Source organism: Typopeltis vanoorti, chromosome 19, assembly GCF_054136105.1.
Source record: "Typopeltis vanoorti isolate ZY-2024b chromosome 19, IOZ_Tvanoo_1.0, whole genome shotgun sequence".
Taxonomy (NCBI): domain Eukaryota; kingdom Metazoa; phylum Arthropoda; class Arachnida; order Uropygi; family Thelyphonidae; genus Typopeltis; species Typopeltis vanoorti.
Window position 1 is genome coordinate 70,677,409 of NC_143567.1, and position 16,951 is coordinate 70,694,359.

General features: G+C 35.6%; 1 protein-coding gene across 1 annotated transcript in view; it reads right to left on the minus strand.

Annotated features, from left to right (window-relative positions):
* Nucleotides 1-16,951, minus strand: part of LOC150096236 (uncharacterized) — a 68,142-nt gene that overhangs the window by 15,909 nt on the left and 35,282 nt on the right. The window contains exons 2-6 of the mRNA XM_090409447.1: nt 13,710-13,860; nt 11,434-11,607; nt 4,182-4,406; nt 3,511-3,782; nt 2,853-3,321 (exon numbers count right to left, since the gene is read on the minus strand). Coding sequence (XP_090265573.1) covers nt 2,857-3,321; nt 3,511-3,782; nt 4,182-4,406; nt 11,434-11,607; nt 13,710-13,839 — 1,266 coding nt within the window. The 5' untranslated portion in view covers nt 13,840-13,860 and the 3' untranslated portion in view covers nt 2,853-2,856. The remainder of the gene's footprint in view (nt 1-2,852; nt 3,322-3,510; nt 3,783-4,181; nt 4,407-11,433; nt 11,608-13,709; nt 13,861-16,951) is intronic.

The following is a 16,951-nucleotide window of genomic DNA, read 5'->3' on the forward strand; positions in this document are numbered from 1 at the left end:
GGTGGGGGGGGAGTGTATAGAGAGTTATATTATAGTATTAGTGATTGCTTGCATTATTACTAACTTTCTATCGACAATTTGTCGCCAAAATAGGCTGTTTTGGGTCAGTACTCCAATATTCTAAGACCTTATATTTCGATCTTCTAAAGTACTTCTACATCTCCTACATCCGTCCTCTGGGTCTTTTTTAAGTGATCCCTTCTTCCATGCCAAATGGAATTAGTCATCTTTGTTTACACATTCTATAATTCTAATAATGTTATGTTCAATTTTAATGATTCTGCCAATAATGTCATCTATTCGCTCCCCTAATTTTTCTCAGAACTCTCATATCTGTAGTCTGTAGTCTTTGATAAACTGTTTCATTTCTAACCAGCTCTCAGATCTATAAGTTAAAATCGATTTCAAATGGTCTTAAATATATATATAATTTGTTACAGCCTTGTACTGGATTCATTTACAAACATCATCTACATAATGTAAAGAGCTGAGTTGAACATCTTCAATTTTAATGTCAGATTTATTACCACTCTCCTTCATAATGTGATGATTCACACATACGATGAATAGCAGAAGAGATAGCATGCGTGGGCAATTGCCTCACACCTGATTTTACATCAAGCCATCTTCCAATATCTCCTTCAATTTTAACTGCTGACTTACATCTTAAATATAGACTGCAAAACATTGCAGTTACATATAACTGCAATGTTTTGAAGCGCTGTTCTCTTGACACATATCAAAGTATGCTTGCATAAATATTACCTAGAACACTGAGAAGAGTAATTCCACTATAATTCTCACATTCAATTTTTATTTCCCTTTTTGTAGATTACAAAAATTACTGTGATAGTTTCTGATATCAGGTGTCGATACCAACTAAACTAGGCATGGACGATTGCGTTTAGTTGGAAAGAACAGTAGGATACAAAGAATCTTTGTCCCCCCCCCCCCTCATTCATCTTCAGATGAGTTAGTCGGTCTCATACGGTGCGGTCCTCATAGAGACTTCGGATTTTGTGTCCTGCTAAATAGGCAAATCTTCCAGAAAGATACACATCATTTAAAGATATAATTCCATCGGCTTCATAGCCTTAGTTTGTTCCTTAGTTTTTGTTCATAGCATTTCTGATGGAATGTCATTTAATGCACTTGCTAGCTTTTTCTACCTCAAGAATTGATTCATTCCTCCTGAATACATAAATTCATGTCGCATATTTTGTAACACTGTATGCGTTCTTTCACTTTTCAAGTAATTACTTGTATTCTATAACGTTTCTTTAAAAACTGTATTTCGTATTTTTCACATAAAGCACTCAATTATTCTTTTCAGCTTGTTTCTTATTTTGTTTATTTATTACTTTTAAGTATTTATTAATATAATCAGAAAGAAGGACAAAGAGTACTTTGGACTTCGTAGTCTTAGGTACTCAAAGAGCTATTCGCTGTTGTAGGGGGTTCATTGTTAACTTTATTGACCCTAGCGGGCTTCTCTTTCTATAATACGGTAATAATACTGTTGCCAATACTTTTAATACTACCTAATAAGCATAGCCAAATCACGTGCTAATACTATATTAAGGTGCATAGTCACTGAAACTAATTGCTGTAAAGTTATGTTAATATTCCGAACTCATATTTGAAGATTTATTGAATTCATTTCTAGGAGAAATATAAGAGAAACATTAAACTATAATCTCCCTGAAATGAAACGAGTTTAAGACCTTGAGAGAGGAAAGTAAAGCTTTGTTTCATGTTCAATGCTGGCGTGCAATAAGCACATCAAATTATTATTTTTTGAATGCATTTTCCCCATTTCCTGAAAGTCTTGTTCTGCTATTGCATTATAATTATCTGGGTTAGAAGAGGATTTATACGCCACTCCCCAATAGTAAATATATCTCGGCTATAATGTTTGAATAAATGAACCTTTCGCAACTTCCGCGAAAGGTATTTGCAGTTTCAAAACAGGAGGGCATTTAATGACGTACGTGATTTGTGTATTTCGTTTTGCTGAAGCACGCGAGATAATCATAAAAAGTTGCACTTCGCTTAGCATTCTTACCTAGTGAATCATTGGTAATCAGCAGCTCTATCCAGAGCTGTTTTTGGCCTTACGTGCTGTTGAGAACTGATTTATTTTAATTTGTAACACAATCGTGCATTGTTTTGAATTGGGTTGGCATAATTTTGTCGCTAAAATAGTTCGATTTATCTCACCGTGGAAATAATAGTTTCACATAGACATTTTTACACACAGTCTGATGTGATCAAAATTGGCTGCACAATTCGCGTGTCGTATTGGTAGGCATCCTGCCGACAACGGCGTCGAGTGCCGACGGTTGTGCGCAGCCTCACCCCTAATTGCTAAAGCCCGAAGTTAATCTTCTCGATGTTTTATTCTTTCATAGCGGCCTTCTCTTCTTTGTGAACGATGGCAAAACCAAACGAGAAATAGATTGCGTGTCTAGTATCTTAATAACAAGTAGACGAGAAAAGTATGATAGAGAATGCTCGGAACACCCTCTTTACGTGTTTGAACTCCGTCCGTCTTATGATTTTCACATTTGCGGATCGTTAAAGGAAACCGCGACGAAGGCAGTTCATTTCGGTTGAAAAACAAACAAACAAACAAACATACAGCGCATGGTCGCAAACTCCCTCATGTCGTTCTACGAATAATAAATCCACTCTTAACGTCAAGATGGAACCCAGCAAAATATGTTCTTCATGATTTATTTCCGATACTTCTCCGCATTCATGTAAACGACCACTATGTAAGTTTCGTTCAAACAGATTTCTACAGTGCAACAGAATGGGAAAAATGAATGGTTCTGATTGCACCTACCTACCTTTTTATGTTGAACGTCTATACCGATATTCAGGTTCTTCAGCTTCTGCTAATAGATTTGCTAGAAGATAGAGGCGAGCCACATCTTCTGCTGAGGGATACTCATCTGGAGTTTCGACGATTCTTCCCCATTTGTCGTCTCCTTCTCCTCCGATTCTTCCGCGGCTGCGTTTCTTATGACCAGGTACGAAACGATAATCCGGTGGATAGAAAGAGGATCGGCGCGATACTGGAAATACAGGAGAAGGATGGGAGCGGAACATCCAATGAGGAAGGGGTTCGGGTTCTGGAATTTGTTCGTAAGGTTCCCTGATGTTCAAACCCGTGTTAGAAGATCCACCTAAGAAGTTACTGCTAGAAATGAGGTCGTCATTATCTTCCATTCTGTCTTGAGATAAGGAGTAGGGATAACGCAATTCCACAGGAGTTGGTTCGGGTAGCTCTACTGGAAGAAGATACCTTCTGGGCGCCTTTTGAAAGCAAATAAAAGAATTAAATTGTTACTGCCTTTTTTTACTCGTACTAAACTCATTCATATATTTTACATTTCAAATAAAATGGAGTATAATGCAATAGAACACTGCGACATTTCCTTACATATCTGCTCGTTATCATAATTCTTTTCGTTCGGTTTTTTTCAGTAAAGAACAATCACTTACCTCGTCGTCACCATAATAATGATCCCCTACTTCTAGAGACCCCAACATTGATAGCAAGTCCTGCATATCTACTTCCCTCTTCAGACGAAGAGCACGCCTTGGAAGACGACGTCTCCGAGAAGACATTTTATTCAGCGATCCCCTGCGGATGCGTTTCCTTAGTTCCATGGGATGATGAATGGCATTTGGGTTCCGCTTCCAGCGAAATAGTTCGCTGATAACGTTGTTATTTCCTGCACCTCCACTGCTGCTAGTATAGTGTTGGGGTTGTTCTATAAAGAAATATTAATCATCTGTTGGTAGTATGGATAAAGCATGCATTAAAAAAATCGAAGATATTTAAACAGTTAAATACCGTATGCATAATAAAACTAGTTAATACTGGTTAATTATTTTTATTATTCAATAGAAATGAACTGGCTGATGAGATGTGCATTTAAAGAATAGCTGTTTGTTTGTACTTTTTTATTTATGTTACGTTAGTATAATGTAATTTATGATCAAAAAGGAGGGCGAATAATTATGAAAATGATTATAACTACAAGAAATAGTTAGCCTTATGAATGATAGAAGTTTAGAAATATGTTAAGTTTTATAAGAAATTTTAATTTCTAATTAGTTCGAAGTTCTATTACTTGATCTATAACATCATCATCGAAGTGATTACTTACGAACTCTGTAAACTCCTGCCTCAACTTCGCTTTCTCTGTCCAAGTCAGGTTGTGCCGGTTGATCTCCCATATACAGGAAATCAGCTCCCTTATGAGGATAACTGTTTACCTCATTTGAGTATTGCGTATACGGATAAGTTGAGTCCCTTTCGGAGAGCGGTCTTTTATAGTCGGCCGTTTCTCCTTCCTCCTTTGAAAGCTCTTTTCCTTCTGTTGATTTGTCGCCTGCATGACATGGACGATATAGAATTACTGTAGGCCTTAGAATTTCTCTTATATTAAGTTAATTCGAAGCAGATAATAACTATATTCAATACCATAGATGTTTGTATCAGAATAGCAAATGTAGTATTTACTCATTAACATATTAAGACATGAAAATTTGAGGTATATCGTTTTTCTTAATTTGAAAGCATGAAATTGTATTTTAGATGGCCTTCGGAAATGTGTAATTGCCAATTAGGGTGTAAAGACTCGGGTTTGAATCTCTTGTAGGAAAACGTAACAGATTTTCAGCCGAAAATGAGGTGTCAATCTTATATGAGAAGACAGGATTTTTCTCCTGAAAATTTGGGCTACTCTTCCCCCCCCCCCCACGAAACACATAAGCTGAAGAATTCGCGCATTTAAGACACATGCTGACTTCATGGCCTTAGCTGCCTCTTAATACCAATGGAGAATAGTACAGTAACATTTTAAAACCATCGCAGCAAATTGTAAATATTTGGTTGCATTAGCAAGTCGCGAGACATCACAAACCTAGATCAGCGTGAGTTCTCAGGCTCATCAAAGCCCGAGCATGCAATAACGTTCGTACGAGGAGAGGACCAACAGATTTATGGTTAAACTAGGAATTAGTATTTTTACCATATCTCAGATAATTTTCATTGCATTAAAATCATGCATGATTCAGATATTTATTGTAACGAAGTGTATATGGGCAATGAAATTTTATGTTTGTCCTCATTGAGCAGGGATCTCTTTGCTGTAATAATGCATTTGCAGATCACCGATTTCGTTCTGAACGATAATACATACAAGTTAATAATGTGCTTTTCATTAAATTTAGAAGTCCCGAGAATCCATTTTATTGTTGATGGTATCTCTTCAGTTACTTTGACTGCACTAATCTAATGATATCTTTCATTTTGGAAATTAAGCCATGTCCAGCTTGGTACAAAAAAGAACACAAATCTGATCTATCAACCTAGGATTTCGTTGCCTTCACAGTAAGTCGTATCTAACGTAACGGAAAAATCCGACAAGAGAACTCTTCCATCGAAATATAATCTTGCCTGGAAGAAGACTGATATACGTCACATTCCTTTCTTTCACATGTTTCTCTAACACATTTCGGAAGAATAATTCTTCCTTTTGAATCGGATTATAAGAAAGCCCACTTTCTATTAACAGTTGTTTTTGGATTTACTGCCTAAGGAATGAAGCCAGTTTATTCTGTGCTTAACTGCTTGTTTCCTGGCCGGTTTGCATGTTTTGAGAAATTTAAAAAGCCCAAGTTTTCCAGAAGAAAACTCCTGCTACTTCCGTATGAAACCAGCTACCTCTCCAACTGAAAGGCTCTTATAAAGGTTCGCGACCTAGATGGGATGCCAGCGCAAGTCTTTCCAACCCGATTGGGGTACGGAGGCTCTCTGTCGTAATATCCGATATTTATAAAGGATTTTCCGCTTAAGGGTGACTTAACTACCAATTACACATAGAATTCTAAAGGTTTGTTTTTTCTTCACTGAAACTTTTTTTTTTTTTTTTTTTTTACTTCTACAAAATAACTGGTCGAAGGCCCACTCCCCCCCCCTCACAAACATACGAGGGTGGTCTGAAAAGTTCCTGGCCTCGACCATAGATGGCAACACTATCGGCAAGATTTTTTTTTTTCTAAGTTGGTACATCTGTTATAAGCATCCATATAAATTGCAAGTCATTTTATGAAGTAGTTTGTTTTGTATAGTTGTCTGAAGCAAAAGTGCTGTCTATAATCCTTTGAAATGGATAAAATGGAGTATCGTACGATTATAAAAGTATTTGTAAAAGAAGGTTTAACACCAAACGAAACTCATTCAAAGTTCATAAACGTTTATGGGCACTCTTCTCCTTCGTTTTCGACAATTAAGAAATGGGCTGCCAAGTTTAAACGTGGCCGTACCAGCCTTGAAGATGATTCACGTGAAGGACGTCCAAAAAGCGTAACAACACCAGAAATCATTCATCAAGTGCACGATATGGTATTGGATGACCGGCGAGTCAAAGTGCGTGAAATTGCTGAGCCTATAGACATTTCAAAAGAACGCGTAGGATATATTTTGCATGATAATTGCAAATGAAAAAGCTTGCGCAAGATGGGTGCCGCGCTTGCTTACAGCAGATCAAAAATGCACTCGCATGAAAATCTCTGAACAGTGCTTGGAGCGTTTTAACAAGAATAAAACTGATTTTGTGCGTTGATTTATTACGATGGATGAGACTTGGATTCACCATTACACACCAGAATCGAAACAGCAATCAAAATAGTGGACAGAAGCCGGTTGTTCAGCGCCAAAGAAGACAAAGTTGGTTCCATCAACAGGAAAGGTCATGGCATCAGTGTTTTGAGATGCTAAAGGCATTTTGTTTATTAATTATCTTGAAAAGGATAAAACAATAACCGGGAAATATTATTCCGATCTTTTAACTAGACTAGACGAAGAAATTCGTGAGAAAAGACCTGGTTTGTAGAAGAAAAAAATCATCTTTCATCAAGGCAATGCACCTGCCCACAAAGGTGTTTTGGCAATGGGAAAATTAAGGGATCTGCACTATGAATTTTTGGAACATCCACCCTATTCCCCAAGATTTGTCTCCCTCTGACTTCTATCTCTTCTCAAACTAAAATTATTCCTCGCTGTTCAGCATTTTTCTTCGAATCAAGAGATGATTGCAGCTGTAGAAAGATATTTTGCAGATCTTACTGAGAACCACTACAGGGACGGGATAATGGCGCTGGAGCATCGCTGGAATAAATGTATTAGAATAAAAGTAAAAGGGATTTTGAAATTATAAATTCGTATTTTGACCGGATAACTTTTCAGACCACCCTCGTTGTACGCTCACATCAAAGCCTTAATTTTCTTGATGTAATATTAAACACCGACCAACGTCATTCCTTGTAAATATAATTACTTAGAGTATGTCCACTATCTTTAAGTTTTCGTTATCGTTCCCGATATCTGGATTCATTGGATTTTCTGAGCAAGTCTCCAAACTGGATTCCTAACTTCTGCATGCGAAAAACATGACCAACATTCAGAAGCTAGGAATCCTGTTTTCTATCTCGTGCCGCTCGTTGTGTATTTTTTTTTTTTTTTTTTTTTTTTTGTGCTTTTGGAAACTACGTGAACATCCCTCCTGTAAACATATAACACCAATTTAGCTCGATAGATTCTTAAAAAAAAATTGTCCAGGCATTTCAATTTTGATTAAATCGAACTATTTGCAGGCCCTAAATTAACAAAAAATTGTGATGTAATTACTAAATACTTTTGCCTGGTTGTACGGAATTTTAACAAATTTGGTATTTAGAATTCCCGCTGCAATATGTTGTGTTATCACTTTGGTTTAAATCAGAACCATTTTAATGGCAAAATTATGTAAAGCATTTCGAAACGTTGCAAGATTATTGTACAAAATCGAGTAAATAAACCCTTTTCGGTGCCTAAGCCAAAACCGCTTTAAAACTCAGTTGCCGTGATGAATGAATGACGTCATACTAAAAACACTGTTGCGAAATACCTTTTGAATTATTTCTATAAATATTTCTTTCCAATCTTTAATTTCTGTATAGGGGGAGGCATCTCAAAGCTTACTTTTCTATTGCACTCCCTTACCTATATATATATATATATATATATATATATATACATACACACCCTCTTCAGACCGAAACTAGATGTTTTTGAAGCGATATTTCGATGAGATTGGTCAGGCAATTATTAAAAGGCGCGATATTTAGGAAGATAGAATCCTTTCTAAATCTTTAGGTCAGTCCTGTTAGGACTGACCTAACAGCTGACGCAGTAGGAGATGATGCTGATGCATCAATCCACGATATTAATGCTGTGCAGCTTCTCAACCTTTCCTGGGAAGGGACGAGCTGGCGCTAAAAATATAAGTCAGCGAGCTATCACTGATTCCAAATTCCATTTATAGCTGTGCTGATGATAGTACTCGTGCAATATCATTTAAAAAAGCCTTGCGGTAAACAACCAAGTTCTCCATCTCATTTTCCAATAGAGAAGACTAACACATATTCTCATGTAATTTCATGTAAAAAAAAATCCTCTCCTTCTACCGATATATATATATATATATATATATATATATTTTTTTTTTTTTTTTTTAATTGAACCCATAAAAGTATTCGTGAAGGAATCCATAAAATATCGTCAATATATACTTACATCACTTTTTTCAAGCTTTTCCAATTTTCCAGCCTTTACTGTGCAACTTCTCTGATAGATCATTATAGTTCACTGCCAACGCAATGTAATTGTTATATTTAGCTAAATATAGCAGACGATCAATCTAAGTTCACGTGAGATCGTAAACATGTTATTGATTAGGGTTCAATAATCTTTTTCTAATATTATCTGATTCTGTACAACAGCCGATGTTTTTCTTTCTACTCTTTCATAGGTATGAAATAGGATATTTTTCATCAAGTGGCAGATTAAATTTGCTTTTGAAAGAATAAAAAATATACGAGAACAAAATAGCACATTCTGATTTTAAAGATACATTGAGAGGGAAAAAGTACTCAAAACAATTCTACAGATATAGCGATAGGACAGAATGCATGTTGAGTATTTACACATGTTTTTCAACTACTTCTACCTTCGTTTCTAATTAAACATGATAATATATCTGTTGATGTTATTCTTTTTATTAACATTTTGTGACGGTTAGCGTATGTGGAATCAGTCTTTGTTGGAATCATAGTTGTTAATTTCTATCTTGTTACGGATAACACTACAAAAGAATTTAAATGGGAATTCCATCTCTGCAAGTCTGCTTTTATTTTGCGCAAAGTCCTGTCAACTGTAATTAATAATGCACACGTTGAATGAAGACAGAAATGGCTCTGACAGAAACAAGCGACGCAGCCTCATTATTCAAATGCTAATTAATCTTATTAAATCAGGGACAGTAAGCATGAAGACGTGCCTTACGGAGAATTCCCTTTAATGATGCTGCATTTTGGTATTACCAAAGTTAGATTAAAAAATTTTACGCCATACAACGACGTAATTTGTAGATTCGCCCAAAGATCGCCAAACGTTTGCAAATTAAATAATATAAAGTAGGTATGAGATTATTTCTGCTTTTCAATATGCACGAGCTTGGATTTTTGGTCAAAAACGAAAGATAGTGGAACCGTAATAGAAAAACAAATGAACACACACATACACACACGGATATTAAACCAGTTAGGCATAACTAAAGGATATGTGAATTAAATGTTGGCAAGACCTGGAAGTCTAAATGGCTTCCAATGCTTCCCAATATATAACACAGTAGATTTAGTCTCAGTTAATTCTTTATCGACTTTTTAAGTCGACCAATTGGTTGAGCTCTGCGATTGAATCATTCCAGAAAGTTTCCCGAAGTACGGGACTGCACCGGAAACATTTTTCTATGGTGGAGTTCTTGTTGTAATGGCTTGTCATCCAGATCTGGATGAATGTTATTTCAACTGGAGCACAGTTATAAACTGAAAAGATTGCGAAACGCGCTTCCTCTGTATAAGAAAATTTTATTACATACAACCTCAGTCCAAAAAGAAACCGAACTTTTCGAAATTAGAAGAAACAAGTGGTGTGTTGTATCTTTTTGTTGTTGAAAGCGGCAACTTTAATTAGTGTTGTGTCAACTGTTTATGACATTTGTTTCATTAGAAGCTGTATTATAGTGCCAAGAATAATAGTGCGTTTTGACGAACGATCATCGTCACAATATTGATGACGTACCCGACGAATTCTCGCTATCAATCGCTTCAAAACTTCGAGATAAAGCTCATCATTGACCGTTTGGCCAGGCGGAACGAATTCTTTGTGGATAATGCCCTTAGAATCGTAGAAAGAAATAAGCATTGTCTTTACTTTTGACTTCTCCAAGCGGCTCTTTTTTTTTTTTTTTTCGGATCCCCCTCTTCTGGTGGTCTCCACTCAGCACTCTCTGGCACTTTGTTTCGGGCTCATACTCAAAACATCACGTTTCATCACCAGTAACGATCGTTTCAAGGAAGTTTGAGTCCTTATGAGCAGTTTTAATGAGGTCTTTGCAGTGTTCAATTCGATACATTTTTTGGTCGTCGGTCAACTTCTGTGGAACAAATTGCGAATTCAATTAACGAAGGCCAAAACTCTGGGTCAAAATGTTGTACACAGTCGATTTTGGAATCCCAATTCATCTTCAATCAATCTCAAGGACGATTTCGGGTTTTCTTTGATGAAATCAAAGAAAACCCGAAATCGTCCACTCGCAAACTTTTAAACCACTCGCTAACTTGAGTACAGGACAAGCATTCATCATCGTATGCTTTTTGAAGCACTTGATGCGTTTCGGTAAAAGTTTTACCAAGTTTAACTAAAAGTTAATCGCAGCTCTCTTTTGAAACTCATTTTCCGACCGTTCGTCAAAACAGTCACTCTTGGCACCATAACTCGGCTTCTATTGAAACAAATGTCATAAACAGTTGATACAACGTTAATGGAGGTTGCCGCTTTCGACAACAAAAAGATACAACAGGTGGCGTCACTAGTTTCTTCTATTTTCGAAAAGTTCGGTTTCGTTTTGGACAGAGGATGTAAATACACAATTGCACAAAAGTTTGATCTAAAAACAATGTATGATGCATTAATCGATAATTGATTGAAGACCATTTTTCGTTGTATGAATTTTTTGATATAATCTCATGAAGTTTATTTTTCGGTCCTTATAGTTGGATACTCAGAGGGATGGCTATATGAAAGTTGAGAATGAAAGCATAACCGCCCTCCTACCTGTCACTCTGATGGCAAATATATCGATCTTGCTGTTGTTTACGCGATTTGTATTCCGTTATGTCTGACTGTACTTCGATCGCTCTAAATGTGCTGAATACATACCGGAAACGTCTGAAATGATTCTCGTAAATTCCGAAGACAAAACACGTTAAAATCATTTTATGCACTTTGCTTCGACTAGCATTCATTATTACCCTCAACGTTGGTTGCATTCTCTCCTTCGCTTGGACCACTGGTTTCTTCGGAAGCACTTTGTCCCGACGTATCTTTCCTCTCAGGAATAACAATAAGATCATCCACCATCCCGGCTGGTTTGTTTTGTTGATTTCCAAACATTATTTCCTCTCTAGATCGCTTGTCATCACTACCTGGAAGTGTTAAGAAATTTTACGAGTGTTTCAAGAATAAATGCTAAATTGCAATATTCTCCGCAAGCAAATGACAAAATATCAAGCAAAAAAAAAATGCAATATGCACTGTTATTCATGATATAGCAACTAATGCTACTTTAACATAGAAAAAGGGATACATTTATTGCTCTAAAATATACTTTAACTAATAAATGTATAATGAAAATTCTGACACTCAGAATTTTTATTTTATATATAACTCTTACTGGTTGCAAATACTTGGATACTTTGTACCAATTAACACAGCAACAAATTTATATATTTTGTTGTATAATTTGAATGTACAGTTTTGAACAATATGAATTTTAACTAAACGTGAAATATGCTGTTGGTTGTAGATTATTCATACAAAAATTGAATATTTAAATTTTTCCAATCTAGGATTCGCTTTGTTTTATTTAATTGAAACTGTTGTAAGTCACTCTCGATTTGAGCTCATGGAAAAAAAAAAATATATATATATATTTTTTTTTTCCATATACAGGGTGTCCCAAAATTCACGGAAGATTTAAATTTAGCGCCATTTGTGCGGTAAAGTGTTGCCAACGAGAAAAAAAAGACAGCGTGACAGCTGACAGTTCAGGGTTATTAAAAATGACCACACGCAGCGAAGAGAGTTCGTTGAATGGATTATGGAACAACAACAAGTGGATGCTTATTTTTCGAACAAAATCATCTTCAGCGATGAGGCTCATTTTCATCTTGATGGCTTCGTTAATCGACAGAATTGTCGCATTTGGGGTTCATAAAATCCACGAGTGATTGTTGAGAAACAAATGCATCCACAACGTGTCACTGTTTGGTGCGGATTTTGGGCTGGAGGCATCATCGGTCCATTCTTCTTCGAAAATGCGGCTGGTAAGCAATAACAGTTAATGGTGCTCGCTATCGCGACATGATAATCCAGTTTCTTGTGCCTGAATTGCAAGATATGGAAATGGACGACATGTGGTTTCAACCAGACGGTGCCACATGCCATACACCCCGAGAAACAATTCAATTACTGCATGAGTCATTTCCTGGTCGTGTAATTTCCCGTTTTGGTGATTAGAATTGGCCGCCCAGATCATGTGACTTAACGCCGTTGGACTTTTTTCTTTGGGGTTTTTTTGAAGTCTAAAGTTTATGTCAACAAGCCCACGACCACCCACGCCTTGAAGGAGGAAATTGAGCGCTGTATCAACGAAATTCAGCCACATTTATGCAAAACGGTCATGGAAAATTTCGACAAAAGAGTGCGTATGTGCCAGCAAAGCTGTGGAGGCCATTTACCCGATATGATATTCCATGCATAACCCTAAAAACCTGTGTTTTCTATCAAAATTACTTCTTGCGTGAATTTTGGGACACCCTGTATAAATGAATAAAAAAAATCATTTTTATATCTCTTTGCATGAATACAGAGTTCCTCACTCAAAGAGAAATAGCTAAACAATGTGAAGTAAGTTGGGGAAGCTTTGATTCCATAACTTATTTCAACTTGTAATAACTCGCTAAGCTCACTTTGTGAACGTAGTTTGAATATGTGATGGAACATGCCTATGTATTTATTTCTCCAGTTTATTGATCATACATAAGAAATAAATGTCAGTATGGAATTGTTCATGTTATGGGATGCAGTGATCGCTCAGAATAATATTTATTCCCCAGGATATATATATATATCGTTGCACGACCTTTATTATGTATTTAACTCCATCACTGTAAAGTAGAAGTCGATATTTAAATAAAAGTTGATTGACAAACGAATAATGACTCAGTTCTTAGCGCGATAGGTCATACGTCCTAATATTAAATCCGCATTCCAAATCAGACCGGCAAATCGTATGTGATATTCCTAAATGGAGTCTATCCGGTGTCTTATGTCCATTTCTGTTAAAATATTGCATACTTCTTCTTCTCTACGTTAAAATATTTTCTAAATTGTTTATTTTATTTTATTTTTTTTTACCATAACTACGTATAGTGCTGTGAAATGATTGCGTTTTACTCGTTTTTCTGGATGATTTTATGAGAAAATCATACATATATCTAGCTATTTGTTTAGTATGGTCTCTTACCTTTACTTTCATCACTGTTTGTATTGCTGACTGCTTCTCTCTTACTCCTGAAGGATTGCTCAGACGCATCTGTAGCTATGGCAACAGCGCATAGAAACCCAAACACTATTAGATATCGTCTCATTGTCATGGCAACAGGCTGAAATAGACCCTGTAAAAACAAAAGAGCTGGTTATTGCTGAAATAGCTAGAAGCATAAGATGGGAAACGAATCTAAGATACTTCAAGCAAGTAAATAAAATATCCACCGTCATATATTGAACTTCGTTGCTTCAGAATGCCCTTCAGTTTCTAAACATCTCCTGTGGTTCCGGTTATAAGCCTAAAGCCAAACGTAAATTATCATGCTTTGGTTTATATCAGTACTTTTAGTTTGACTTCATATTATATTGAGGGTTAGCAATATTTTTCTTTATCGATATTCTTTTCTGGTTATCCTTTCTTGTTGATGTTCGAATGATTTCAGATAAGTTTGATAAGTCTGGAAATAAGACATCTATCAGTATATTCAGGGAGGAACAGAGTACAGTTGGATATGTCGTAAAACATCGGTATGATAGCTGCAGAAATATTGTGAACATAAATGTTCTCGGTGACGGTATTTATAAAGTTGCCAAGCGCGAATAGTGAATATGTTGAAAACAATCAAACTAAAAGTCTGATATCAACCAAAACATGGTAGTTTATATTTGGAGAAGAAATAAATTCCTCTCGAGTTTTTCTTTATCCCTTAATGCGTGTGCGGTTAGATGCTTATTAACACTATAATGTGAATTTTATTCTGTTTTTTTCTTGTCCTTTCAATATTGCCTTGAGAGAAAGAGGAGTCAATACCACTTGTCCATGAGTCACACATATTTAGGGCAAAATTTCCCAAGATCGACGTTTTTTGTCAAAATAAGCTTTTTTGTTTTATTATAATACTATTTTATTTGTTATAACTTGCGAGACCCTCTTAAAAATTCTCCAAAAAGATCGATGATTATCCAGTTGCAGAAAAATAATAAGGATAGTTATGAATACTACATGACTCTGTCAAGAAAACCTGACACGCAAGGAATAATTGTAATCTTTCACTTTGCCAAAGTATCTCTTCAATGGCTAATTAATCTAAATATTTGCCAGCTCCTGTAACGAGAGATCACAAAATTTGCTCAAGTCCATTGCACCAAGAAATTAGCTTTTGTATTTAAATAATTCCTTTTAGTGATAAAGTATTTCAGAGATCTTTATCGTATCGATCTTAAAAAACAAACCAAAACATCAGCTTCATTTTTAAACAAAACATCAATGCATATTTTAAGTATATTTTTTTATTATCGGTTGTACATAAAACATCTTTTGGTGAAAAATGGTAACACTCAGTGAATAACTAGCCTCGAATGTTTCTTACATTGCCCTCGCTAGAGAATACGACAACCTGGTTTTATTTTTTCCCCAAAAAAATATTTCCTTTACATAATCTTTCAACCAGGTCTCACTCATTGAACTTAAGTTTGACGTCCAAGAAATCCACGTTCATTGAACTCTAATTCTTTACCATATTTTTCTTTCAATTTCAACGTAAACACGTAGTGATATTGGTACTGCCAAATCTTCGAAAATATTTTTTGTCAGGGGATCGTCAGAAATTCTATTCACGAGGAGAGACACGAGTCGATAGCTTGCTAGCTAAAAGATGCGCTTCTATTGTGATTTGAAGATTTCAGTTTTTTTATTATTTATTTATTTATTCTTGAAGTTTGAGCTTTAATTCTAAACAGAATCCTACTTCTTTTTTTTTTTTTCTTTTTACGGTGTTCTTTTTTGTGTTTACTTTCAGTAGCACGTTCGGATTTGTTTTCGTCAACAGAAATAAACAAACGTACAAAACAAACAAAGTTATGTGTTGGGTTGTCGAAAATCTTTTTCACCATCACGCGATTCTTAATTCAAAAGAAAGGTTTCCTAGTAAGAGATTTATATTAGAAACAACAAAAAGTCTGTTTGTCCTTCGTGAGACAAAAATAAATGGAATTTCGTTTTTCTTGTAACGAAGTCCATAATGAGATTTAATGCAAATGAAAGAATAACAAGAAAAGACAGAATGTGTTTGAAATGTGAGAAAGAAAGAAATATAAACATACCACAATACGTTTTAACAATGGTTAGTTTTTCTGTTTAGGTTTTTTTTTTCCCCACTGGATTATTTCTGGACATCGTGAGTGAAAATTGATAAAAGAACAAACCCAAATGATGCCATTTCTTAAAAAAACAATTCATACTTCCAACAAATTTATTATTTTTTGTTCGAATCTCCCGTGGTGGACGTCGTGGAAGCCTATAATCATTTTTAGGAAAGAGATGAATTTCATCGTCCAGTGAGACCACCTCCCTAGCTACCCTAAAAACATAAGTTTAGTTAATTTGAGATTAACTCGGAACACTGACGCTTGCTGGATAGGAATAAGGAGGTAAGCAATTTCTGTGGTTGTAGAAGGTCACATCAGATTGACATTTATTTTATTATACCTTATACCATGTTGGTATAAAGGAAGAAATATTTATCACAGATGATTGAAATAGTAGATATATGTTTGGTATGCCATAACAGCCGGTAGCAGTGTTGCCATCTGCTAGAAAAGACGGAAAACACATTGGGGATTTATCCTTTCATTTGTATGTTCTGAAAATGGTCTTAACATTACAAACTTTTCGAATTATTCTCGCAAAAAAATACTGGAGTCAACAAGAATAAGTAGACAAACCAAGCAGACAAATAAAAGTTTTTAGTGGGAGGTTTTGATAGTGTCTGCAATTGCTAAGACTTCGCTGTGTATATATATACACCTCCTTTATTTTTTTAAAAGTATAGTTTAGAATTAGACCTAAAGATGGAGATTTCAGTTTTTTATCGCAAATACCTTTTGTCCTACATGGTTCAGAAATAGATTTTTTGCCTGTTTTTGACTCGGTTACATTAGCTAAGCCGTGGAGGGTTTTTTTTTATTTCAGGTTCTCTTTTCAACAGGACATTGTTAATCTAATCCTCGCTGTCAATATATCTTCTCAAGGTTTTTAGAAAAATTAAGTTTTCTTACCAACTTTTACTGTTTAATACGTTATATAAGCTTTATTCCCCAAAGGCTACACGCATTTAGGCTATCTCACTTCTAATGAAAGAACACGACTACCCACTTAGTGTTTTGTTGTTTAAAGCTGTTTTCTTTCTAGCATTATGCCTACGCGGATGTCCTTAATGC